General features: G+C 46.7%; 1 protein-coding gene across 3 annotated transcripts in view; it reads left to right on the top strand.

Annotated features, from left to right (window-relative positions):
- Window positions 1–27,629, top strand: part of LOC120370158 (complement factor H-like) — a 156,977-nt gene that overhangs the window by 50,009 nt on the left and 79,339 nt on the right. For all 3 annotated transcript variants that reach the window (XM_039484433.1, XM_039484436.1, XM_039484435.1), the window contains 2 exons: window positions 23,703–23,882; window positions 25,555–25,755. In XM_039484433.1, the coding sequence (XP_039340367.1) occupies window positions 23,703–23,882; window positions 25,555–25,755 (381 nt within the window). The remainder of the gene's footprint in view (window positions 1–23,702; window positions 23,883–25,554; window positions 25,756–27,629) is intronic.

Below are 27,629 nucleotides of genomic sequence, written 5' to 3'. Positions count from 1 at the left end.
TGATCATCTCACTGGATGAAATCAGAGTAAGCGGTGCCGTCTCCCAGAGACTAGCCAACGCTCTTTGCTGAAGGGAGGTGTAGGAGAGTCATGGTCTTCCTCGTTAGTCTCTCCTGTGTGAGTACCCTGTAGGGAGAGATCCTCAGTTTATGATCCGCTAGCGCGGACAGGGCACCCCCCCCCGGGTTTGTGTGATTGGAAAATGGGGGAGGGACAGTCTAAACATTCCACCTTACCCCCTAAGGGTACCCCAGCATATTACATGTACGTACATTATGGTCCTAAAACCTGCAGGTATTTAAATGATTGGAATCTGTACACGCGTGAAAATTCATTTAAACAATGCCCATTAGAAGGTACCTTTGAGATAGATAAACTTACATACCTCAGAGGAACCCTTACTTCACAAGCCTCTGATGCGCAGTGGGAGCAGTTTATGTATTGGTGGGAGGAAGCAACAAAGAGACTCCATGAGTCTCGGGTGAGGAGTCTAAAGGACTCCCAGGAAAAATTAAAAACTGAAGTACAGGATTTGAAACTTAAATGTAAGACATCCAAATGTCTTCCTGCTCGAGCGAATCCCTCTGCTTCTCTTTATCCCCAATTAGTTAAGGCTGAAAGTGAGGAGACTGCTGAGGACATAGTGGATTTTTTTAGCAGCATTCCACAGCCGCAGCCAGTACCTCCCACTGCCTTCCCTACTCAGGCTATGCCGGCGGTGGTAATATCGCCACCGCAAGTATCAACTGCACAAATTGTTCATTCTCCTTCTTCGGAAGAATTCTCTTCTTCACTACTGAGTGATTCCAGTAGCCCAATCAACCCTGATTCTTCTGATAATAATGCCCGCTACTTTCTTAGAAGCATGGCACAGACACTCCAGGCTCCTTTGAGAGACTTGCCTGGAGCTGTAGGGGGGTTAGTTAAGGTGCATGCCCCTTGGACACCTGGAGATCTTAGAAACGTGGTAAAAGAATTTCCTAAAATCAGGGAGGAGCCAGAAAAGTTTAGAGAAGAGCTCCAGACAGTGATTCAGTGCTATAATCCATCTTGGGCAGATATTAATCAACTTTGCGGCGGTACTGCCAGCTGAAGTTCAACAACGGCTTATCAGACAGGCAGCTTGGCCTGATACCAACCCTGGAATTGAGCGTGAATTGACAGAGGCAAGGAACCGTCTCTTAACCTCTATTACAGAGGTTTGTCCTAAGAAAACAGATTGGACATTACTAACTTTAAACAGAACAAAGGAGAGTCCCCTGCTGATTATCTAGATAGACTGACAAAGGTCTTTGAACAGCATTCGGGAATTGCTAATCCAGCTGAAAATGCCAGAGAAGTGGTAGGAGCTGCTTTTGTTCAGGGACTCTTACCAAAAGTTCAGCAACCATTAAGAACTATTTGTATTGGCTGGCAAACTAAACCCCTTTCAGAATTGGTGACAGTTGCCAATCATTGTACAGCTTGCATAGAGCAGAAAAAAGAAAATACTGAAACAAAACTTATGGCTTTGCAATTACAAACTTATCAAAACAGGGGCCGTGGGGGAATACAAAGAGGATGAGGATGAGGTCGTGGGCGAGGTATGGGAAGGGGTCCCTCGTATCCTGCCCAGAATCCTGCCCCCACTGGGAGCACTGCATGCCACTTTTGTGGTCAGGAGGGACACTGGAGAAATGAGTGTCCAAACCGACTATCTCAAAACCCTCCTCTGTTCCCAAATCCTGAAGTGCCTGCTTTTTCCCCACAGAATACCCCTTACTAGGACAGCCTGAGGGAACGTAACTGCATCATGAATCCTTTAATTCCTATTAATCAGGAAGGCCCATATGTTAATTGTAAAATTGCAGGAAAATCTGTTACTTGTCTTGTGGATACCGGAGCCAGTAAACCTGCTTTAAGATCCTCAGAGTTTCCCTCTGTTCCTTTGTCAGCGTTGTCTGTTAATGCTGTAAGCATTTCAAACTGTCCTGTTTTGCATCCTGTCACAAAACCCCTTGCTGTTTTGCTAGGGCCCCTCGCTGATGAGCACGCGTTTTTGCTCAGCCCCTCCTCTCCCGTGAATTTGCTGGGAAGGGATCTGTTGTGTAAATTAGGTTGTACCATTTATTGTACACCAGATGGCGTATTCTTACAAGTTCCTGATGAGAATACTAACCTGGTGTTGGCCACACTCCATATAGCAGAGCCAGCTAAATCAACAATACCTCTTAGCCCTGACCTTGTGCATTTGTTATCACAAGTGCCCCCCCATCTCTGGTCTCGTCATGCAAATGAAGTGGGACAGATTAGGACGGCCGAGCTGGTTAAAATTCTTATTGACCCTGCTAAAATTTTACCAAGAGTTCCACAATACCCACTGCGTCCTGAAGCAGAGGAAGTAATAGTTCCAGTCATAGAGTCTTTATTACAACAGGGTATTATTGTTCCCACGATTAGTTCTTGTAATACTCCTATCTTTCCTGTAAAGAAGCCAGGAAAGAACACCTATCGGTTTGTTCAAGACCTCCGCGCGATTAATGCTGTTGTTTTGCCTTCTTTTCCTGTGGTTCCAAATCCAGCTACAATTCTTTCTTGTATTCCACCGTCAGCCACTTATTTTACTGCTGTGGATTTGTGTTCAGCTTTTTTTTCTATTCCCATTTATCCAGATAGTCAGTATTTGTTTGCCTTCACTTACAAAGGATGTCAGTATACCTGGACCAGATTACCCCAAGGATATACTGAATCTCCATCCCTGTTTTCCCAGATCCTAAAGAAGGATCTGGATGATGTGGTTTTCCCCGGTAAATCAGTGCTTATACAGTATGTGGATGACCTTTTGCTGGCATCTTTCTCTTTTGAATCTTGTAAAACTGACACTCTGACACTTTTAACTGCTTTAGCTGCCAAAGGTCACAAAGCATCCCAGGAAAAACTCCAACTGTGTCAACCCAAGGTTCATTATCTTGGTCATGATATTTCTCATGGCACGCGTCATTTATCAAATTCTCGTATTTCAGCTGTTTTAAATATGCCTAGGTCTGGTACTATTTCTCAAATGCAGCAAAGAATCCTGTGGCACCTTATAGACTAACAGAAGTTTTGCAGCATGAGCTTTCGTGGGTGAATACCCACTTCTTCGGATGCAAGCAGTGGAAATTTCCAGGGACAGGTGTGTATATATAAGCAAGCAAGAAGCAAGCTAGAGATAACGAGGTTAGATCAATCAGGGAGGATGGGGCCCTGTTCCAGCAGCTGAGGTGTGAAAGCCAAGGGAGGAGAAACTGGTTCTGTAATTGGCAAGCCATTCACAGTCTTTGTTTAGTCCTAAACTGATGGTGTTAAATTTGCAGATGAATTGGAGCTCAGCAGTTTCTCTTTGAAGTCTGGTTCTAAAGTTTTTTTGTTGTAAGATGGCCACCTTAACATCTGCTATTGTATGGCCAGGGAGGTTGAAGTGTTCTCCTACAGGTTTTTGTATATTGCCATTCCTAATGTCTGATTTGTGTCCATTTATCCTTTTCCTTAGAGACTGTCCAGTTTGGCCGATGTACATAGCAGAGGGGCATTGCTGGCATATGATGGCATATATTACATTGGTGGACGTGCAGGTGAATGAACCGGTGATGGTGTGGCTGATCTGGTTAGGTCCTGTGATGGTGTTGCTGGTGTAGATATGTGGGCAGAGTTGGCATCGAGGTTTGTTGCATGGGTTGGTTCCTGAGCTAGAGTTACTATGGTGTGGTGTGCAGTTGTTGGTGAGAATATGCTTCAGGTTGGCAGGTTGTCTGTGGGAGAGGACTGGCCTGCCACCCAAGGCCTGTGAAAGTGTGGGATCATTGTCCAGGATGGCTTGTAGATCCCTGATGATGCGTTGGAGGGGTTTGAGCTGGGGACTGTATGTGATGGCCAGTGGAGTCCTGTTGGTTTCTTTCTTGGGTTTGTCTTGCAGAAGGAGGTTTCTGGGTACACATCTGGCTCTGTTGATCTGTTTCCTTATTTCCTCGTGTGGGTACTGTAGTCTTGAGAATGCTTGGTGGAGATTTTCTAGGTGTTGGTCTCTGTCTGCGGGGTTAGAGCAGATACGGTTGTACCTCAGTGCTTGGCTGTAGACAATGGATCTTGTGGTGTGCCCGGGATGGAAGCTGGAGGCATGAAGGTAGGCATAGCGGTCGGTAGGTTTTCGGTATAGGGTGGTGTTAATGTGACCACCACTTATTTGCACCGTGGTGTCTAGGAAGTGGACCTCCCGTGTAGATAGGTCCAGGCTGAGGTTGATGGAGGGGTGGAAGCTGTTGAAATCATGGTGGAATTTTTCCAGAGTCTCCTTCCCATGGGTCCAGATGATGAAGATGTCATCAATGTAGCGTAGGTAGAGAAGGGGCGTGAGTGGACGGGAGCTGAGGAAGCGTTGTTCCAGGTCGGCCATAAAAATATTGGTATATTGTGGGGCCATGCGGGTGCCCATAGCAGTGCCACTGATCTGGAGATATATATTGTCATTAAATTTGAAATAGTTGTGTTAATACTTTCTCTGATACTTTCTCAAATGCGTACTTTTCTGGGCATGACTGGGTACTGCAGACAGTGGATTTTAGGTTATGCAACAGTGATTAAACCCTTACAAGATCTGACTAAGTCAGGTACCCCTGAGCCACTTCCTTGGCCCCCAGAGGCTGAGAGAGCTTTTGTTGCTATCAAACAGAGACTATCCAGCGCACCGGCTCTGGGGCTTCCTGACTATACTAAACCATTTACTCTTTTCTGTCATGAACGTAATGGGTTTGCTTTGGCTGTACTAACGCAAAAGCACGGAGACAAACACCGTCCCATTGCTTATTACAGTACTACCCTAGACGCTGTGGCAGTTGGATTTCCTCCTTGTCTTCGGGCTGTGGTTGCAGCAGCCATTTCTGTTCAGGTGTCTGAATCTATTGTGTTAGGATCTCCTTTGATTGTTGCTGTTCCTCATGCTGTGGCTGCACTTTTGTTAAAATCTAAGACACAGCATTTATCCACTTCTCGTCTTACAAAATATGAGCTCATTTTGCTATCTTCATCTCATATTACTTTGGCTTGTTGCTCTGTTCTTAATCCAGCCTCTTTGTTGCCTAGGCCAGAAGATGGAGAACCACATGATTGTGTGTTTGTAACATCTGTCCTTACTCGTCCTAGAGATGATTTACTAGATGTGCCTTTGCAAAATCCTGATCTCCTTTATTTTGTGGATGGCTTGTGCTTGCGAGATTCTAAGGGTAAATTGGTTGCTGGTTATGCTGTATGTACTGTCTGTGCTGTTGTTGAAAGTGCTTTCCTTTCTTCAGTGTTTTCCTCTCAAGTAGCTGAACTTGTGGCTTTAACTCGAGCTTGCATTCTAGCTAAAGATCAAACAGTTACTATCTATACAGAGTCTCGTTATGCTTTTGGAGTGGTACATGATTATGGGTTGCTTTGGAAATATAGAGGTTTCCTTACATCCACTGGTTCTCCTATTAAGAATGGTTTTTATGTATCTGCTCTTTTTGTTGCCTAAAGCTATTGCTGTTGTTAAATGTACTGCTCACAAGACCCCTCATGATGAAGTTACCCATGGAAATGCTTTGGCAGACTCTGCAGCCAAAGCAGCGGCCCTTTCCGTACCTCAGGCTGAAAATACTTGTGTCCTGATAGAGCAGCCTTCACTAGCCTCCCTTGAGGATCTGGCTAAGATCCAGCAGGCAGCATCAAGAACCGAGAAACACTCTTGGAGTGCTGCTGGATGCATCTTTGGCATGCCCCGGATGGTCGCCTGGTGGCACCGAAGATGTTACTGCCCTATCTTGCTCGCATATACCATCGAATGGCACACGTGAGCAAAGGGGGGATGGTTGCTGCAATTAACCGAGATTGATGTGCACCCAGTTTCCCTTCTCTAGCACATTCCTACTGTCAACACTGTGTGATTTGTCAACAGCACAACATTGGTAAAGCTGTTAAAGCTAAGCGGGCAGCCCACCCTCCCCCTTGGGGACCTTTTGTAAATATTCAGATTGATTTTATTCAAATGTCTAAATGTTGTGGTTATGAATATGTATTAGTTTTAGTTGATGTATTTACCAATTGGGTTGAAGCTTTTCCCTGCAGGAAAGCAGATGCCAGGACTGTTGTGAAACTTCTGCTTAAAGATTTTGTACCATGTTTTGGCATCCCTGTGAGTATCAACAGTGATCGTGGAACTCACTTTACTGGACAGATTGTAAAAGAGTTATGTGCAGCTTTGCAGATCCAACACAACCTTCACTGCCCTCATCACCCACAGTCTGCTGGGACAGTGGAACGCCAGAACAGGATTTTAAAAAATAAACTGGCCAAGATTTGTGCTGAGACAAACTTAAAGTGGCCAGATGCCCTTCCTTTGGCACTGATGAGTATGAGAGCCATTCCCAATCGAAAGACTGGACTCAGCCCTCATGAGATTTTGACAGGACGCCCAATGCGACTACCAACTGCACCCCCACTAACCCTAGCTCAGATGGACATTCATTTGATGGATGACATAATGCTTAAGTATTGTCAGGCACTAATGAAATGTGTTAAGTCTTTTTATACACAAGTGAAGGAAGCATTACCGAAGGATCCTGTGCAACCTTGCCACTTGTTGGAACCAGGAGACTGGGTCTATATAAAGATCCATCAACGAAAGACTGCCTTGGCTCCACGCTGGAAAGGCCCTTTCCAAGTCCTGTTAACCACCAACACTGCTGTGAAGTGTCAAGGACTACCTGCCTGGACCCATGCATCTCACTGCAAAAAGACCCCTCCACCTCGGGAGGACACACATTACAATGGCCATACTGGGAACGTTGGCAGTTACCTCTAGTGTGACCTACCAGCAACCAAGTAAACACCATGCTTCAGCTGCTGCTTCAAGGGCTTCTGAACCCCCTGAACAGGCAAAGGAGGAACTGAAGGCCGAAGTTGAGGAGGAAGTTACTCCTCAAGCCCCCTTCTCATCGTTATTACCAGATAAGATGCTGATGCCCCCTCTGCCATCTATGGCAGATAATTTTAAACTTTTCCAGGACTTGGAACAGAGGGTGGCAGAAGCGCTACAAATACCTTTGCAAGAGATGACAGAGTCATATCACAAGTTGGTGGATATTTTACATTCCTCCATCTCCTCCAGAGTGGCCCTCCCTGTTAATGAGGCACTACTAAATCCCACCAAGGTCATATGGCAGACCTCCGCATCTGTCCCACCAACATACAAGCAGGCTGACCAGAAATTTACATGCCAGTGGAAGAAAGGGAATTTCTCTTCTCCTGCCTGTCTTCCAATTTGATCATTGTGGATGCAGTTAATGCTAAGGGCTGCCAATACCAGTTTAAATCCACTCCTTATGACCAGGACTGAAAGCGCTTGGACCTTTCTGGCGGGAAAGCATACTTCTTGGCCACCCTTCAGTTGCAAACTATGAAGCCTTATTGGCAAAATACGACTATCAGAACCATGCAAAACTCAATTCTTTTATTGAGTAGCTCTCCAATTCTCATAAGTAGCAATTTAAGTCCATAGTCAACAAAGGCCAATTGGTGGCTAAGACATCTTTCAGTTTGCACTTGATGCGGCTGACACGGCAGCACATTCAATGCCTACTGCCATTGTGATGAGAAGGGCCTCGTGGTTTCATCTGTCTGGCTTCCCAGAGGAGGTCCAATGACCATGGAGGATCTTCCTTTTGAAGGGATAAAGTTATTCACCAAGAAGACCGATGCCTCCCTGAACACATTAAAAGATTTCCAGAACCACTTGTCGGAGAAAAACTCAGTTCTCGCTTTTTCTTTGGGTGCAGCAAAATCAAATACTTTATTCTTTCTCTAGTAATTACAATAGAGGGAGGGAGTGCCCTAGGACACAGGGTCGCCCCAGTCCCAGACAGGTCTCTCAACTGGTAAACAATTACAGCAAGCCTTTATACCTTTGTTACAGACAATAACTAGCAATAATACAGACAATAATGGGCAACAACTGCATTTTGTTTATACATAAGCCATTCTGCTATCTTATTTGTCTCACTCCTAGAAAACGCAAGCCTGCATATTTGGTTACCAGTACAAGGTCGTAATAACTTTTTACACAGTTCTTTTCCTCTTGCCTCACACTATCCTTGCTTCTACAAGTCTCACGTCATTAGGGTTACAGCTAGCCTAACTCTTGCTAACTGACTGACATGCATTAAAATTCCCTTCAAATCCTTGTTAATTCTTTCCCTGCTTCCACACACTCTTTGATCCCTCGGGATCTATACACCTGGTTACAAAAGAAAATATAACTCTCAGCCACCATTCAAACCTCACTCATCACAATATTCATAACAGAAATCATATGAACCCCAGAGGAAGAAGCCCAGGTTCCCCAGGTGGAAGACATCAGGATCTCAGCTCACTTCCTCTCAACCCTCCACCTCAAAGCCACAGTTTTGACAGGTTGATCAAAGTGCCCATAGAACATTCTCCTCATCGTTATCTCATGCTAGAAAACCCCACCCATCCCTTCCAAGTCTGTATCACCCCATTCTGTAGCACCTGGGAATGGATAACCTCTGACAAATTGGTGCTGGAGATCATCCGGGATGGATACCACATCTATTTCTCCTCCCTCTCAAACACTCTTCCCTGTCCCTCTTCAGGAATCCTTCTCATGAGAGCCTGCTACATCAGGAGATAAACCATCACCTCAGCGTAGGAACTATAGAGCCAATGCCCACACATCTAAAGGTATGTCTACACTACAAGAGTAGTTCGATTTAACTTAGGTCGAATTTGTGGATTCGACCTTATGAATTCGAATTTGTGTATCCACACTAAGGACACTAATTCGACTTTGTGAGTCCACACTAACGGGGCAAGCGTTGACATTGGAAGCGGTGCATTCTGGGCAGCTATCCCACAGTTCCAGCAGTCCCCGCTTCCCATTGGAATGCTGGGTAGAGCCCCCAATGCCTGCTGGGGGAAAATGTGTCGAGGGTGGTTTTGGGTAACTGTTGTCATTCAACCGTCACTCCCGCCCTCTCTCCCTGAAAGCGCCGGCGGGAAATCTGTTACCGCACTTTTCTGGTCAGTGACAGCGCAGACGCCACAGCACTGCGAGCATGGAGACCGCTGCGATCATCGCTGCACTTATGGCCGTTGTCAACTCCTCGCACCTTATCGTCCACCTCTTCCACAGTCAGCTGCTGAGAAATCGGGCGAGGAGGCTCCGGCAGCGCGGTGAGGACATGAAGTGTCAGAGTGGCACAGACCTCTCACAAAGCACGGGATCCCGCGCCGCGGAGATCATGGTGGCAATGGGTCATGTTCATGCTGTGGGACGGCGATTCTGGGCCCGGGAAACAAGCACGGACTGGTGGGACCGCATAGTGCTGCAGGTCTGGGATGAATCACAGTGGCTGCGAAACTTCAGGATGCGTAAGGGCACTTTCCTTGAACTGTGTGACTTGCTGGCCCCTGCCCTGAAGCGCCAGGACACCCGGATGCGAGCAGCCCTGACTGTGCAGAAGTGAGTGGCCATAGCCCATTGGAAACTTGCCACGCCAGACAGCTACCGGTCAGTAGCGAACCACTTTGGCGTGGGCAAATCTACTGTGGGGGTTGCTGTGATGCAAGTAGCCCACACAATCGTTGACCTACTGCTCTCAAAGGTAGTGACCCTGGGAAACGTCCAGGTCGTCATAGATGGCTTCGCCGCGATGGGATTCCCAAACTGTGGTGGGGCTATAGATGGCACTCACATCCCTATCCTGGGACCGGCCCACCAGGCCAGCCAGTATATTAACCGAAAGGGCTACTTTTCAATGGTGCTGCAAGCACTGGTGGACCATAGGGGATGTTTTACCAACATCTACGTCAGGTGGCCGGGCAAGGTTCATCACGCGCGTGTTTCCAGGAACTCTGGTCTGTTTAGACGCCTGCAGGAAGGTAGTTTCTTCCCGGACCACAAAATAACTGTTGGGGATGTGGAGATGCCTACAGTGATCCTCGGGGACCCAGCCTACCTGCTAATGCCCTGGCTCATGAAGCCGTATACAGGCACCCTGGACAGTGACAAGGAGCTCTTCAACTACCGGCTGAGCAAGTGCAGAATGGTGGTGGAGTGTGCTTTCGGACGTCTCAAGGGGAGATGGAGGAGCTTACTGACTCGCTCGGATCTCAGCGAAACCAATATCCCCATTGTTATTGCAGCTTGCTGTGTGCTCCACAATCTCTGTGAGAGCAAGGGGGAGACCTTTATGGTGGGATGGGAGGTTGAGGCAAATCGCCTGGCTGCTGATTACGCTCAGCCAGACACCCGTGCGATTAGAAGAGCCCAGCGGGAAGCGCTGTGCATCCGGGAGGCTTTGAAAGCTAGGTTCCTCAGAGAGCAGGGTAACCTATGACTGTCCAGTCTCTTTACAGAGAAGCTGAACCTGCCCCTGTTTCAGTTACTATTGACTTTTTTCAGCGGTTACATACCCCGTTCACCAGGTTTCCCCCCTTCCAACAGACGTTTAAAAATAAAGTTATTGGAACATTTTTAATTAACAAAGTTTTCTTTACTAACGAATTCACGTTCAAGGGTTCAAACAGGGACGCAGACTGTGGTGGGTACGGTGTGCAGTGATGTACAGACCGCTTCTACACTCGAGGACTGACAGGCTCCTTCTCCTACAGCGGTCTCTGGGGGGAGAACGGTTACAGGAGGGTGTGCAGGAAGGGGTGGGTTTGCAGGAAGGGGTGAGGGGTGTGTGGGAAGGGTGAGTAGGTGTGGGGGTATGATGGCTCTAGCTGGGGCTCAGGGCATCGGAGAGGTTCATGGCTAGGGTGGAAGGGCATGGTAAGGGCAGCCTGCCTTGCCATTTGTGGATTCCAGGCGCTCGGAACCCTGGGGCAACATACACCTCCCAGACTGACCTGGGGCAGCAGACACCTCGCAGAGTGACCCGGGTGCCTAGTGACTGCACTCTGTGTGTGACCTGCTGTTGATCCTGCCCCCATGTCTGTACCCTGTTAATGGTGGCTGTCCTATGCAATTAACAAACCCCTCCCCCCCTTCACACAAAGTCTTCTGCAAAGAAACATGATGGAAACAGTAATGAACTGCAAACTATTTTTAATACTCAACTACACAGTTGGGGGATGAAACTGGGATTTGGGATCGGGTGAGCCAAGAAGGGAAGCAATTCTCATACTTTAGGGAATGAGAGCTGTTTGGTACATGAGCGCTCTGCTGGGGTGGAGTGACAGTTTTCACGGCCCCTAGCGCCCCTCCTTCTTGTGATTTTGGGTGAGGGGGGGACAGAACTTTGTGGCGGGGGAGGGCGGTTGCAGATACAGTTCAGGGGGGCTCTCTGCTCCTGCCTGCGGTCCTGCAGAACATCCACAAGGCGCCGGAGCGTGTCCGTTTGCTCCCTCATTAGTCCAAGCAGCATTTGAGTCGCCTGCTGGTCTTCCTGCCACCACCTGTCCTCCTGTTCGCTGTGTGAGCGCTGCTGCTGAGAGAGGGTCTCCCTCCACTGGCTCTGCTGGGCCGCCTCAGCTCTGGAGCAGGCCATCAGTTCAGCGAACATCTCATCCCAAGTCTTTTTCTTTCGCCGCCTAATCTGCGCCAGCCTCTGTGAGGGGGATGCCGGGGCAGTTCGGGAAAGAGCCGCAGCTGTGTGATGGGAAAAAGGAAGTGATTTCCTTGCAAAGATACATGTTTGCGAACACTGAACACCGTCTACTCAGTATCTGTGAACAAGACCATACAGGGCACCTAATCTCATGTGCTCTCAGGACAAGTTTGAATTTTCAGCATTCGCTTTCATTGCCTGGGGTCTTGCACTGGAGATCGGATAGGCGGGGCAGGACAGCAGAATCCGTGTAGCAGCCAGGCCTGGTAAGCCGTAAACTTTAGGCTGCTTAACAGTTAATGGATAGCAGTGCCCTCCTGCTGCAGGCAATCTGGAAAGCATAAAGTCTGACCCTGTTCCAGCCCCTCGCGGCTGTCCCCGGGAAAGATCCCTGTATGCTTTTCCTTTGCAGCCTCCAGCACGTGGCTGTTAAACGACGGTCATTGTTATGCAAAGGAAAAGTCAAGCATTCATAATAGTAACATTAAAGTAATTCCCCTAATTAGATGCAGCAGTCGCCGAGCGAGATCACCCTGAGGCGGGTCACCAGGAGAAACAGAGAGCGCATGCTGCGTGAATCCCTGCACAGACCAGGGCCCTATGCTGCCATGCTGGTCGAGGCAATTCTCCCACTATACCTCAGGATGGCCTGGCACGGAAGAGTGTGCTTCCACGGAGCACCCAATAAGGCATCTCTCCCCAGGAACCTCCTGCGGAGGCTTTTCGAGTACCTCTACGAGAGCTTCGTGGAACTGTCCCAAGAGGATTTCTGTTCGATCCCTATATGCATTGACCTTCTATTCATATAGTTTTTATTCCTGTTTTTAAAAAAAATAAATGTTTACATGTTTATAGCACTTACCGACTGATCCTTCCCCTGATTCACAGTCCGGGTTAACGGCCGGGGAGGGTTGGTAGGGGATCTCTGTGAGGGTGATGAAGAGATCCTGGCTGTCGGGGAGAGCAGTATTGTAAGCGCTGTCACCTGCCTCGTCCTCCACAAACCCTTCCTCATCTTCCCCATCCGTGAACATCGCCGAGGAACTGCCCGTCAACACTATCCCATCCTCAGAGTCCACGGTCACTGGTGGGGCAGTGGTGGCAGACCCACCGAGAATGGCATGCAGTGATTCGTAGAAGCGGCATGTCTGGGGCTGGGCTCCGGAGCGTCCGTTTGCCGCTTTGATTTTTTGGTAGCCTTGTCTCAGGTCCTTGATTTTCACGCGGCACTGCGTTGCATCCCGGCTGTATCCTCTGAGTGCCATGGCTTTGGAGACCTTCTCGTAGGTCTTTGCATTCCGTTTTTTGGAGCGCAGCTCTGAAAGCACAGACTCATCGCCCCACACAGATCCAAGACTTCCCGGTCAGTCCATGCTGGGGCCCTCTTTCTACTCTGAGATTGCATGGACTCCTCTGCTGGAGAGCTCTGCATCGCTGCCAGTGCTGCTGAGCTCGCCACGATGTCCAACCAGGAATTGAGATTCAAACTGGCCAGACAGGAAAAGGAATTCAAATTTTCCCGGGGATTTTCCTGTATGGCTGATCAGAACATCTGAGCTCGGACTGTTGTCCAGAGCATCAACACAGTGGTGCACTGTGGGATAGCTCCCGGAGCTACTAAGTTCGATTTGCATCCACACCTAGCCTAATTCGACATAGCCATGTCGAATTTAGCGCTACTCCCCTCGTCGGGGTGGAGTACCGAATTCGAACTAAAGAGCCCTCTAGGTCGAATTAATTAGCATCCTGGTGTGGACGGCTGCACGGTTAAATCGAATTAACGCTGCTAAATTCGAATTAAAGTCCTAGTGTAGACCAGGCCTAAGAGTCAGAGGCTTCTACTCTCGTTACTTCCTGATACCGAAGAAAAAAGTGGGTTGGAGACCCATACTGGACCTCGGAGTGCTCAACAAATTCATCAGGGCTCAGAAGTTCAAGATGGTCACTTTATCAATGATTATTCCAGCATTAGAGAAATGTGATTGGTTCTTGGCTCTTGGCCTCCAAGGTGCATACTTCCACATTTTGAATATACCGAGTCACTTACATTACCTCAGGTTCACGCTAGACCACTACCAGTACAGAGTACTCCCTTTTGGCCTCTCATTGGCTCCCAGAGTATTCTCCAAGGTCCTCTCAGTTGTGGCAGCCCACTTACACTCTCAGGGCATCATGATTTATCCTTACCTGGACGATTACCTTCTCAGGGCACATTACTTTGCCCAAGCCCAGCAAGTCACCCAGACCACACTGGACCTGTTCCAGAATCTGGACCTACAAATCAAAGCACAAAAATTGTCATTAAAACTAATTGACATTAATAGAGGTTAGAATTCATAGGAGCCAACCTCTAGTCCATCCAGGCGAGAGTGCTCCTTCTACATCACAGATTATTCAGTCTCTCTATGCTGATACAGTGCAATCCAGCCCCACAGTTTCAGCCAGATGTTATCTCCAGCTCGTGGGGCATATGTTATGGACACAATGTTATAGCTCATGCCAGACTGCGCATGAGATGCCTCCAAGCAGGGTTCTATTCAGTTCAGTTTGCAGGCTGAACAGAAACAACATAAACCACTATCGATGCCCACCAAGGTTAAGCAATCCTTGGACTGGTGGAAGGACCTAGTAAATGTCTGTATGGGAATCCCTTTTGTCCAGCCTTCCAACATCATTACTCCTGACCACTGATGCATCCCTCAGAGGATAGGGTGTGTATCTCAACAGTCTCACAGTGCAGGGCACAAATGATTTCCATCTGAGACGTGCCTTCACATCAACCTGCTCAAACTCAGAGCAGTCAGAAACACATGTACTCACTTCCTCCCACTGATCAAAGACACAAACACAAAAGTCACAATGGACAATATGGCCTGCATGTATTACATAAACTGAGAAGGAGGTGCTAGGTCACCCTCCCTGTGCATGGAAGCACTAAAATTATGGAACTGGTGCATTTCCCACAATGGCATGATATCAGCGGCCTACCTACCAGGAGTACACAACATGACAGCGGACAGTCTCAGCCGCAAATTTGTACACAACCATGAATTGGAAATGGATTCGGTGGTTCTCAACAACATATTCAGACAATAGACCTGTTTGCTGCTTACCAGAACAGGAAATGGTCACAGTACTGCACCAGAGTGTGGATCAGACAATACTCCATGGGAGACGCTCTCCTCCTTCCATGGGACAAGGATCTTCTTTATGCCTTTCCCCCATTCTCTCTAATACTGAAAATGCTGTTGAAAGTGAAAAGAGAAAAAGCAAACATCATACTGACTACTCCCACCTGGCCTAGACAGATGTGATACCCTTACCTGTCACAGCTGGTCCACTATGTCCACCAATGACTCTTCCAATCACTCCTTACCTTCTATTGCAGAACAAGAGATGCAAATTCTGCAGCTCAAAGCCTGGATCCTTCATGGTTCCAGCACATATAGACATCTTGCTCTAAAGAGGTACAAGAGGTGTTATTACACACTGAGAAAAGAGCTACTCTTACCCACCTACAAAAATGGAAAAGATTCCAAATCTGGTGCCAGCCCAAAGGTGTCACCCTGAATACAGCCACCCTACCAGTAATCTTGGACTACTTGTTGACTCCCAAGAAATTGGGACTCTGTTAGTTCACTAACAGTTCACCTAGCAGCAACTGCAACCTTCCACCAGCAGGTAGAAGGGTACTCAATCTTCTCCCATCTGACTATAAAGAGATTTCTCAAAGGCATAGCGAACATTTTCCCCAACCCACTCCTCAGTGGGATCTCAACCTAGTGTTAAAAGGACTGACCAGATTGCCATTTGAACCCCTGACAACTTGTTCATTAACTCACCTTCCCAAGAAGATGGTGTTCCTGATTGCCATCACCTCAGCAAGAAGGATAGGGGAGATAGCGGCTCTGGTGGTGCATCCTTGCTTCACTGTGTTCTTCCCTGACAAGGTCACTCTTATACCACATCCAACGTTCACTCCCAAGGTGACGTCCGCATTTCATATGAATCAGTTTATTCAGCTTCCAACCTTTTATCCCAAACCTCATCAGGATAATAGGGAAGCCATCCTCCATACACTTGACATGAGGAGAGCCTTGGATCTTCAAGACTCTTCCTCTCCATTGCGGATAGGTCAAAAGCTACAGTGATTTCAGCACAGACTCTCCAAATGAATTTTGACGTGTATCGAACTCTGTTACCAGATGTGCTGTAGAACAACCCCATCTTCAGTATGCATGCACTCTATGAGATTGGCCTCCTCTTCTGTCGCCTTCTCTAGGGTTATCCCTATGCCAGAAATGTGCAGGGCAGTTACCTGGGCATCTGCACACACATTTGCAGAACACTATGCCATCCTGGGGATTCAGCTGCAGATGCCATATTCAGTGCCACAGTACTATTACCCATAACAGATTCAACTCTGAAGCCCAGCCTCCAGTGGTGGGCACTGCTTGGGAGTCACCTGCAGTGGAGCACCCATAGGGATACTACTCAAAGAAGAATAAGAAGTTACTTGCCTTGTGCAGTAACGATGGTTCTTTGAGATGTGTGACCCTATTGGTCCTCCATGCCCCTCACACACACCCTAAACTTTGTAGTTCTTGTCTTTGACTCTGAAGTAGAGAAGGAACAGAGAACGGTTCACTCACGCATGCTGACTAGCCTCATGGCAGGTGAGGAGCAGCCCATGTGCAGGCTGAATGCACACTGCTACCAAAGTTCTCCAATTAGCAGCACAGGGATGCAAACATACCTACAGTGGAGAACCCATAGGGACACACATTTTGAAGAACCATCATTCTTGCACAAGGTCAGTAACTTTGTTTGGTACAGTTCTCCAGCTCCGGCTATGGAGCGTGTGCCACTAACACTGGGGAGGTTACAAATGGGCCCTGGAGCTACATGAACTCTTTGCCTTTGGAGAACCGAGTTCTCCATGCCTTCCTCTGCCATCTGTGCCTGGGGAAGTACAGGTCCAATCCAGAATTTGCCTCAGTCAAGTCGTGCTTCCAGCCATTCTCCTATGATTTATATGGTTTATATGGTGCTGCCATAAATACTGGGATCTGAGTTCTCATCATCTGAGGATTAGGATGGAGCGCAAGGGCAGCCCATCCCCTACTGCCACTACGTGTACCCTAAGGGACCACCCGCTTCATGGCAGTGTCCTCTTTTCTCTCAGCAGAGAAGCCACTGGTATCCCACTCCATGAGGCCCTCCACTGCGTCCGCTTGATCAGTCCTGTTGGCCGCACTAGGGATCCTGGCCTCAATATCCATCTTTGGAGCCTTCCTGTTCAGCACAAAAGGAATTCACCCCATCCCCACTTCGGGCATCATCAAAGTAGGCATTCAGAACCTGTTTTGGAGGATGAGCCACTTAGTTTGGTTCTGGTGGTACTGCCAGAACAGGAATGATTCCCGTCGTCCTCTCCAGATGCAGCTGTGACCTTGACTCCCCATTTGCCTCCAGATGACTTTTGCTAATTCCAGAACCCTCTTTGAAGGATGTCTGAGGACCTTCACATTCCACTGGAGGAAGTACAGGGCAAACAGCATCAGCTTCTGGACATCCTTCATGCCTCGGTACTGACCAGGATGGCTCTACTAATCAGCAATGCCACTCTTCAGCTGGCTTGAACTGTTTGACATACTGTGACCACTTGTTCACCTATTCCCAACCATCATAAAAGAGATACTACATCCCAGCTAAGGCATCTCAGTTTCTGTTCTCTCATCTCTACCCAATTCCCTCATGATCAAAGAAGCAATGGAGAGGGCCAGAGAGCAGCACCCACGCTCCATCCTGGTTGACAAGGAGGGCAAGGGGCTGGATTTCTGGGTTGCAAGGTCTTCTTCTCATTGGCTAGTCTTCAGTTCCGGATCTCGAACTACCAGGCCTTATTTGTCAAATATGACTTTTTCAGTTATAGTATAGGATTTTGCTGACAAATGCCCCCAGCAAGATTGGGCCTGTTTCAGGTTATCCTGAAGGAGAGAAAACTGGTTGTGAGAATGGTGCTTCCATCTGCTGTGGATGTGGCTAATACCTCTTCACGTACGATGTCTATGGGAATTGTCGCAAGGAAGGAATTGTAGCTGCTTTCTTCTCTTTTCCCCAGAAGGTACAAAAGACCATAGAGGACCTCCCTTTTGATGAGACTCACCTGTTTAACCAGAAGACTGATGATTCTCTCAACTCCCTCAATGTTTCCACAGCCACACTATGATACACTTGCACCCAAGTGAAAATTCTGCTGTCTGCAATCTGCCCAACTGTTCAGGGCTACCCAGTTCTTCCAGTGACCCTATAAACCACCTTGCAAGTGACAGAAGACCCTGTGATCACATCCCCCAGGACTGCCTTCAGTCTTCCCAGAAGTGATATTTCTGAATGCATCTAGAGAGCTGCCACTCACTTTGCCTCCTGCTGTACACCCGACCCACCCCCTTTGGGGGTCATCTAGCACTCTTTTTACCAGCTTGGTGTATGATAACAATGGAAAAGTGGGTCCTGAATGTCATTCAACACGGCTATACAATCAAGGTCAAAATGCTACCTCATTCACATCCCCCGTCCCAATCCCCCTCTCACAAGAGCATCTTTGCTCTTTAAGTAGACTCCTGCTGCAAAGGTGAGTGATAGGCTGGAGGAATGTGTTCTATTAGGGCACAGGGTTTTATTCAACTTATTTTCTGATACCCAAGAAGAAGGGCAGGTGGAGACCAATTCTGGACTTCCACAGCCTGAATTGCTTCATCTGCAAGCCCAAGTTTCATATGGTCACTTTAGCAGCCATCATACCATCACTAGAAAGAGGCATGTGGTTTATGACTCTCGATATGCAGAACACCTATTTTCCTATAGACATCCATCCACCCACCCACCCACAGAAGTTCTCCTGAGATTCACAGTAGGCCCTCAGCACTTCCAATGCAGAACCCATTTGTTTGGACTCACCATTGCTCCATGAGGAAGACCAAAGTTTTCTCGTTGTAGCAGCCCACCTACAGTGTCATGGGGTCCTTATATTCCCTTATCTTGCGTACTGGCTGTGATAGCAGCATGATCCAGGGATGAGGCTTGAACCTCGACCTCCATGCTACTTAGACTCCTTTTCTCCCTGGGGGTAAGTGTAAATATTGAAAAATCTATTTTGGTTCACACACAGTGTCTAGATTTCATAGGGGCCTCCATCGATGCAGTCTCAGCACAGGCTTACCTACCAAGGAACAGGTTCCAGACCCTACAGGAACTCATTGCCTGAGTGGTCAATAGTCTAATCAGGACTTGCCTATCCTTCCTGAGCCACATGGCACCTGCACATACATCACTGCCTTTGCTTGCTTCCACCTGTGCTGTCTTCAGATATGGCTTCAGAGTCTATTCACCCATGCAACATACCTTAGACTTTCTGTTGACAAACCCCCTAAGGTGCTCTCCTCCCTCCAGTGGTGGACAGACCGGAGACAGATTTGTGCTGGGATGCCTTTCCTCCCATCTTCCCTGATCACAGGTGCATCACTTGCCCTTCCCAAGCTCCTGCCCTGAGGCGCACCCCCCAGCAGCAGCTCCCCCCCTCCGCCCTGAGGCTCCCCCCCGCGGCAGCTCCCCACCCCCCACCCTGAGCCCTGAGGCGCGCCCCCGCCCCAGCTCACCCCTGCTCCGCCTCCACCCCCAGCACGCCATGGCGGCTTCCCGTCTCCCGCCTCCCAGGCGGGCGGGGCCGCAGCTGCTTGGCGCCGCAAGCCTGGGAGGGGGGAGAAGTGAAGCTGCTCACCCCTGCTCTGCCTCCTCCCGAGCATGCCAATCAGCTTAGGCGCGCAAGCCTGGGCGGTGGGACAAGTGACGCAGCCACAGCGTGCTTGGGGAGAGGTGGGGCAGGGGTGAGCTGGGGTGGGGAGTTCCCCTGCGTGCTGCCCCCACCCCGTACTTGCTGCAGGCGGCCATCCCCGTGCTCCACGGCTCCAGCTCCCTCCGCCGAAATGCTGGCGGCGACCAGGGCGGCGAAGATCCGGCGCGCGGTCGCTGCCGAAGAAAATGCCGCCCCAAATCCTAGCGCCCTGACGACCGCCTAGGTCGCCTAAATGATTGCACCGTCCTGTCTCCGCCACTGCATAAGATGTCCAGAAGAACAGAAGCAACTGTAAATGTTGGTCTCACACAGAGGCAGGAACTAAATGACATCAGCAACTGAACCCCTAGTATATTTAGCTCTGGTGTTTGTTTAATTTTTGGACAGATTTTTACCAGTACTCATGTTGTAAGTTTCATTGCCCACCTACATCTTACTGCATGTTTGTAGGTTCTGGTTTCAACCTTTATTTAAAATTAGTGATCTTTATCTGGTTATATACTGTGTTACAAAGGGCTTAATTACATAAGGTGGGTACGGATGTGTGTGTGTGTGAGGGGTTGGGCTCTGAGAGGAAGTTTGGGTGTGGGAGGGGGTGAGGACTCTGGGAGGGAGTTTGGCTGCAGAGTGCAGGCCAGTGGGAGCTGCGGAGTTGGTGCTCAAGGTGGGGGCAGCGTGCGGAGACCCCTCGCTCCCCTTCAGGGACCATAGGGCCATTCTGGATGCTTCCCAGAGTGGCGCAGAGTGAGGGCTGGCAGGAAGCCTGCTTAGCTGCACTGCATTGCCGGCAGTGGTGCCCTTTGTCCCCCCAGTCAGTGGACCTGCTCACTGGTGCTGGTATAAAGGGCCCAGCCAATCCCAAGTCCTCTCAGTTCCTTCTTATTGCCCAGGACTTTAACTGGAACTGTTCTTCTTGCTTTTGCAAATACTTTCATTGGACTGTGTTCTCTTGTATTTATTGTAAATAGTTTAGTATTATTAAGGTTATTAGTGTTAATTAGTGAGTTAAGTTTTACCCCATCTGAGGTTTTGGTTGATTCCCAGTGCCAAGCGATGCCTCAGTCAGCAGGCTTCAAGGCCTGCTTTTCCTGTAACAAGGTTATGTCCATGAGTGACCCACACTCAAGTTCCTGGAAGTGCCTTGGGGAAGCTCATACTGGGGAGTGTTACCAAATTTGCAGGGACTTTAAGCCGAGCATGAAGACTGATCATGAAGCCAGGCCTCATGAACTGTGAATGGAATGGTACAGGCCTGCACTCACATGCCTCAAGCCTGACCTTTAGGGACACCTCTACAAGTGAAAGGAATATTTTAGTTTATGTGCCCAATCCTTGGCCATTCTTCTTCATATGCTAACTAGTGTCAATTGTGATGCACTTTTATAAAATATAGGTACCTGTCCAGTAGGTGCCAAAGAAAGCCTAATTCTTTTCATCATCAACCAACCAGCCATGATATTATTACTTTTGGTAACTATCTAACTGGGTCATATTCAAACCAGAGGTGAAAGGATCTGTATTTCCTACAAATCTCCCAATCCTCCCGTCCTCTATGTGATGCATTCTTAATTTTTTAAAATTATCTACAAAACGAATGCTGTAGTTTCTATCCCATTCAGTTCCTACAAGCTTATGACGCTATGAAGAGGTGAAAAGCTCACAATCCTGTTTAACTCATCTCTCTAACTCTAGGGGATCCAGCTGCATCAATGACAATAAAATAAAATAAAATAAAATAAAATAATCTTGCATTACAGCTCATTAAAGCACTTTGCTTCCCCATCAGGACCACTCATAGCAATCTAGGCATCTATCACCTCCAGATTGGATCATTATGTTTTGCTGAATACAAAGCTAAATATGAAAATAATGCAAAGGTTACAGCCAAAGCATAATGTTGTAACCTGCCTTCTCTCTCATAAATATGTCAAGAGCACATAAAGCCAGCACTCTGGTTCTTTCCCTGGCTGCAAAATATTTCCAATCCCAGTTCAAGGCTTTGATCCTGATCACAAAGCCATTAATTGATCAAGTCCCAATTATAAAACAAATTTATGATCTGCTAAGAGAGTTGCATTGCTCTGGGAAAATGTCAATCACCAAGCCTAGGAAAAAGTGCATGTGAGCCAGATAGAAAGCATTTTTGCTGTAAGAAGTGTTGTAATAATTGAGCTCTAGCAGGCCTACCCCAATTGTAAGCTTAACTTTGAAAAAGTAGGAAAAAAGCTTATAAAATGATCCTATCACTCATTAAAAATATTGATGGGGAAAAATTACACACGGAAGACAAAAGACATATTGATGTAACTAAAGGATTGTGTTAAGATCATATCTGGTAAACAAGAGGAGTGTGGGAATGAAAATCATTGGGGAAAAAATTGGTGTGGCAGAAAGTAAGCCTACTTGATGGACAAAATAATGAGGGGATGGGCTAGTCAACCCTTTTCTCCTTTTTGGGGTCTGTGACAAAGTATTTAGCTGTAGCACTGTGGTCACTTGGGTATCTGTATAACAGAGAAGATTATGGTTTTATTGGAGTAAACCTGTTGTGGTGGGGACTGTTGACTTTGGTGGCAATGGTTGGGCTAATTAAGTTGCTAGCTCAATAAGGGGACAATATACACCTCTACCTCGATATAAAGCTGTCCTCAGGAGCCAAAAAATCTTACCGCATTATAGGTGAAACCGCATTATATCGAACTTGCTTTGATCCACTGGAGTGTGCAGGCTGCCCCCTCCCCCCGAGCACTGCTTTACCGTGTTATATCCAAATTCGTGTTATATCGGGTCACGTTATATCGGGGTAGAGGTGTATAATTGACAGGAACAGAAAGTAAGGAGGGAGAGATTGGAGAGTGAGCTGGGGTGTTGCAGAGAAAGTTGGGTGGTTGAGGATCTTCCTGACACATGCCTGTGCTATGTTCTGCAGTGCTTGGAATCTGAAAGATTAAAGGTACACATGGAGGAAGAAATGGACTGTGTATGTTCTAAGAGAACATACAAATGGGCCAGGCAGTCAGCACACTGGTAACTGAGAAAGCATCCTGTGACTGGGCCCATTTCCCCCCCTAAGACTCCCAGAGCGATTTCTGGCTGGGTGGGAGATGGGTGGACTGGAAGGAGTGAACTTCCATCGTCAGGTTTGCAACGCACACCATCTCCTGGGATACCATGACACCATTAGGCTTTCATCTTGATCCTGAAAGATGTCCTGACCAGACTGGGACAAGGAGACAGACCCAGAAGACACCGCCACCTTCACCATATCCCCCTAAATCCTGGGTTGTGAGAGACTTTGGTTCCTGCTCTCAGACTCATTCCCTCTTTCGTGTCATTTTCCACCCCGTCTTATTCTCTTTTCTGTCTGTCTCTCTCTCATTCTGCTTTCTGTTTTGTAAGTCTGGCTTAGCCAGTCAAGACTGTATATTGTGGAACAGTGCCGTGAGCCTGTGACCAAAAAGGCAGCTAAAAGCAACGCCCTAAATAGCCTGCTGCTGGCATAAGTTTGTGAGGTCTCTAATAAGCAAGTATGCAGTGCTTGTATTTCTCCAGCAGAAAAGTTGCAAGTAAGAGTCAGCACCAGAAACAAAAGGTGCATTTTCTATTCCTCTATTCTGTTCTCCCCTCTTTTGTGTGTGTTTTTCTTGTTTCATCTTAAAGGAAGCAGGATCAGACTTTAACAACAGCAGCAGTAAGGTCCAGCCCATCTCAAATAGCTCCTCTTTTCCTCATAAAGACCAGTTATTATCATCATTAATACTGTCTAAAAGACAGCCAAACAGAGGGGATTTCTTCTAAAATCTCCCTATAGCTAAAGGGAAAAGGAATAAAGGATATTGTTAAAGTAAAAGCCGTACTTACAACTTTACATTTCAAATGCTTTAACTGTGTGATCACCTTTAGGTCTCACTGCAAGGCTTCCTTTTTTTGGTAAAGTTTTTCTACAATAGTTAGAATGACACTTATAACAACAACTGACCCCTTCTCACCTCCAAAATAAAATAAACTACCCCAAGCAAGTACTCTGATCTCTAAAGATGGGTAAAAAACTGTAGACTTCACCAAATCCATAGGAATCTCACCATGCCAATTTTATGCAGATGATGTTCAAATGACAGTGCTAGTAAAGCTAGGGAAAAAGAGATAGATACAGGAAAACTTAATTAAAGGGAGGACTTACAGCCTAAAGTCCTTTTTACAGTTGTTAAACTTGTTCATATGTTTCTGTTTAGAAATTAGATGCGATCCTCCGACAGTGGCTAACGGAACCTACCACCCCAAAAAGAGTTTGTTCAGAGAATTGGAAGCAATCAGAGTAGACTGTAATCAAGGATTTCACTTTGAAACGGACAATAAGGACAGGAGAGCAGAATGCACAAAGAATGGTTGGTTACCTATTCCAAGATGTATCTGTAAGTTACTTTTATTTTAACACATTTTTAAAATATCAAAGCCTAAACTATTATATAATGATTATACAATTTCTGAAGCTGAGAATGTAAACAGAAATGAAACAGGTATATTTGCAGGAGTTTTCCTTTTACAAAGTTTAAGAACATAAGAATGGCCATACTGGGCCAGACCAAAGGTCCATCTAACACAGTATCCTGTCTTCTGACAGTGGCCAATGCCAGGTGACCCAGAGGGAATGAACAGAACAGGTAATCATCAAGTGATCCATGCCCTGTCGCCCATTCCCAGCGTCTGGCATACAGAGGCTAGGGACACCATCCCTGCCCATTCTGTCTAATAGCCATTGATGTACCTATTCTCCATTAATTTATCCAGTTCCTTTTTGAACCTTGTTATAATCTTGGCCTTCACAACATCCTCTGGCAAAGAGTTCCACAGGTCGACTGTGCGTTGTGTGAAGAAATACTTCCTTTTGTTCGTTTTAAACCTGCTGCCTTTTAATTTCATTTGGTGACTCCTAGCTCTTGTGTTATGAGGAGTAAATAACACTTATTTATTTATTTATTTTCCTTATTTACTTTGATGTGCTTGGATAAAGCACCTGTGAAAATAAGATGATATGGTATAAGTTAATGGCGCTATCAATAACTATACAACCAACATATACACCATGATTTCTTTGACAAAATGTGCTAGACTCAACCCTTCTACAGGGAAGATTTGTAGCTGTGTATTTTATCCATCCAAATAATAGCATGCCAAGCACAATACCATTACTATATGAATGGTATAAAAGAAAATGAAAACCTATTATCATAGTTGGATTCTGAGTTACTTACATATACCACAGCTCTAGATTTGTACTATCCATTTTTGTTTCCTCATTTATTCTGAACTGTCACAGTCTCTTCCTGAAGAAGAGCTCTGTGTAAGCTTGAAAGCTTGTCTCTCTCACAAACAGAAACTGGTCCAATAAAAGATATTACCACACCCACTTTGTCTCTCTAATATCCTGGGACTGACATGGCTACACCAACAATACATACAACAGATTCTTCCAGACAGTTCTTTTCTCTGTGCAAAATCAAGAAGTTCTTTCTCAAATGTTTACTCAATCTTTCTTCGGTAAAATCCCAGTGGCAGCAATGAGAGTAGGGACTGAGGAAAAACTTATCAAGGACTTCAGAATTTGGCTTTGATAATTAGAAACAAATGAAAGGTGTCTAAAACTGGAAGAGGTGTAAGTGGATTTGGAGTCCAGAAATGGTGTTATAAATTAATTCTTTGGTAATGGGACTCAGATGTCTTGGATAACATGAAGTTAATCCAAAGAGCTGGATCTTCACACAAAGAGAACCTTTAGTATGTGGATCATGTCCTGTCTTGTGTGGAGGAAATTCAGTCACCTCTGTGACATTATCTTGCCAACTGGGGGATGGCCCTGTATCATGAGGAGATCCCACACAACATGTGGGTTCTGGGGGCTGGAAACCCTGCCTACCAGGTGAAAGCTCTATCTCGTGCTCCAATGGAACAATTCGAGTAAACTCTGACTGTAACCTTGCAGGGCTCTTCTCTCCTTCCAGCTCTTCGCATGAGTGTACACAGAAGGAGGCAATTTTTCTTGCATGTACCTTGTAATATTATACATTTTAAACATTTTTTTTAAAGTGAGACCCTGTGACTACCCAAATATAGAAAATGGAGCATTAACTGAATATTATGAAACTTACAAAGAACGAGCCTTTCCAGCACAGTTAGGCGTGGGAATTTACTACAGATGTCTTGATGGTTACGTATCTGAAAGAGAGGAGAGGTGGCTTCTGATCAGATGTACTAAAGAGAGCTGGTCTCCTGCGCCAAAATGTCTTAGTAAGTAAACATGTTTGTATTATTTTCTTAAAAATTCAATTGTACTATAACTAATGATTATATACAGCAATGGACAGAACCAGGACCGTAAGGGAGGGTGGGTGTTACTACAACGCTGCTCCATTCTGGCCTCTTGACTCCCCCAGCAAATACTGTCACCCAAGGACATGAGTGTCTCTTTAAAAGGATTCAAAAGGATTAGTAGGAGCCAGTATTTGGAACAGGCCTTCGATAAACCGGTTGTATTTGCAGAGGGGTTGTTTGCATTTTGTTCTTTTTTTCCCCTTCTTTTTGCTTTCTTCTTATTGCTGATCCCTGAACCAGCATTTCTGTTTCTCTCACAAGGAAATAGGGTATGAATTGGTTTCCATCTGAGAGTGAGAGTGTTAGCAGAAGGTACTGAGATCTTGTGGATTTAGAAAGGGTGAGCAAAGATCAATAATAACCTGTGTGGAGAGAGACCTAAGAGGAGGGGTATTTTGTGTTGTGAAATTTTCTACATGAAGAGAGGCTTAGGTGGTTCTTTTGTCTTTGGGATGTTCAGTTGTAAGAAAACTGCCTGTGAGAGTGACAGAACTATAGGAATTCTTTTCTCTTTTGTGCCATTGCCCATGTGTGCACTTGCGTACACGCACACTCTCACCTCCTGCAGTGTGGGAATATATTGTTTCTTAGAAGACTTTTGCAGCTTGCCCTGGAGATTACTATTTGAGGCTGCATATCTTATCCCTTTTTCAGGGCTGCTCTTTGGTGGCAAAGAGAGTGAAGTGCCACTGCCAGATGCTCTGAATATGGAGACCTACAGTTGGTGATCCTGACATGTGCTAAGTCTGCTTTGCAACACTCTAGCCATACAAAGCAGATTTAAAGCTGACCTAAGTAGCCAGCTGAAGTCTCCTCTATATCATTCCACTTTGGAGTCTAAGGACATCCATCAAGTGTGATCCACTCCTTGAAGATTTTCATTCTTTTCACTCATGATACTTGTGTTATTGTATGACTAATCTCTGCAGTTTTCAATAGCATTGTTGTCATTTGCATCCAATAAACTGTTCATAGTCTGGAAGAGCAATTTGCCAATCTGGTTTTCAGTTGGTATAAACCTAATTAAGTCACCATGTAAGCAGTAGCATAAAATGACAGATAACTGATTTCCATGGGTGATATCAGGAGTTGAATCTACTATCAAAGAGTAGTATTTTGCCTATTTGACTTCAGTTACAATGAATTCCAAAATCTTATGTCCCAATAGCAGGGGTGGCTCCAGACCCTAGCACGCCAAATGCGTGCTTGGGGCAGCACGCCGTGGGAGGCGCTCTGCCGGTCGCCGGGAGGGCGGCAGGCGGCTCTGGTGGACCTCCCACAGACGTGCCTGCGGAGGGTCCGCTGGTCCCACGGCTTCGGTGGAGCATCCGCAGGCACGCCTGCGGGAGGTCCACCGGAGCCGCGGGACTCGCGACCGGCAGAGCGCCCCCCGCAGCGTGCTGCCGTGCTTGGGGCGGCAAAATGGCTAGAGCCGCTCCTGCCCAATAGCTCAATGAATTCATCACAGTTTGTTTTCGACAAGTAGGATGGGTGACCTTTCCCTTTGTTTCCATAGTATTTAATATGCTCTCTTACAAACTGGTCAAATTTGATGATGGCTTCAAGAATATCTAGATAATTTCCATTCTGAGGAAAGCCAATAATTTCCTCCCTTCCTCTAAATGCTAAACCACATTCCGCAAGAAGCTTAATAACTGTCACAATATGCCTTAAAATGTCTTCCCAGTAAGCAGTTTGTGTTAGATGCAGCTGTACCATCTCCCTGTCAATGTGATTCTTGCCTTGTGAATGTGCTAGCCATGCAACTATGGTGTTCCAATGTTCCACAC

Source organism: Mauremys reevesii, linkage group 8, assembly GCF_016161935.1.
Source record: "Mauremys reevesii isolate NIE-2019 linkage group 8, ASM1616193v1, whole genome shotgun sequence".
Lineage (NCBI taxonomy): Eukaryota > Metazoa > Chordata > Testudines > Geoemydidae > Mauremys > Mauremys reevesii.
This window is presented reverse-complemented; position numbering and strand designations above follow the sequence as displayed.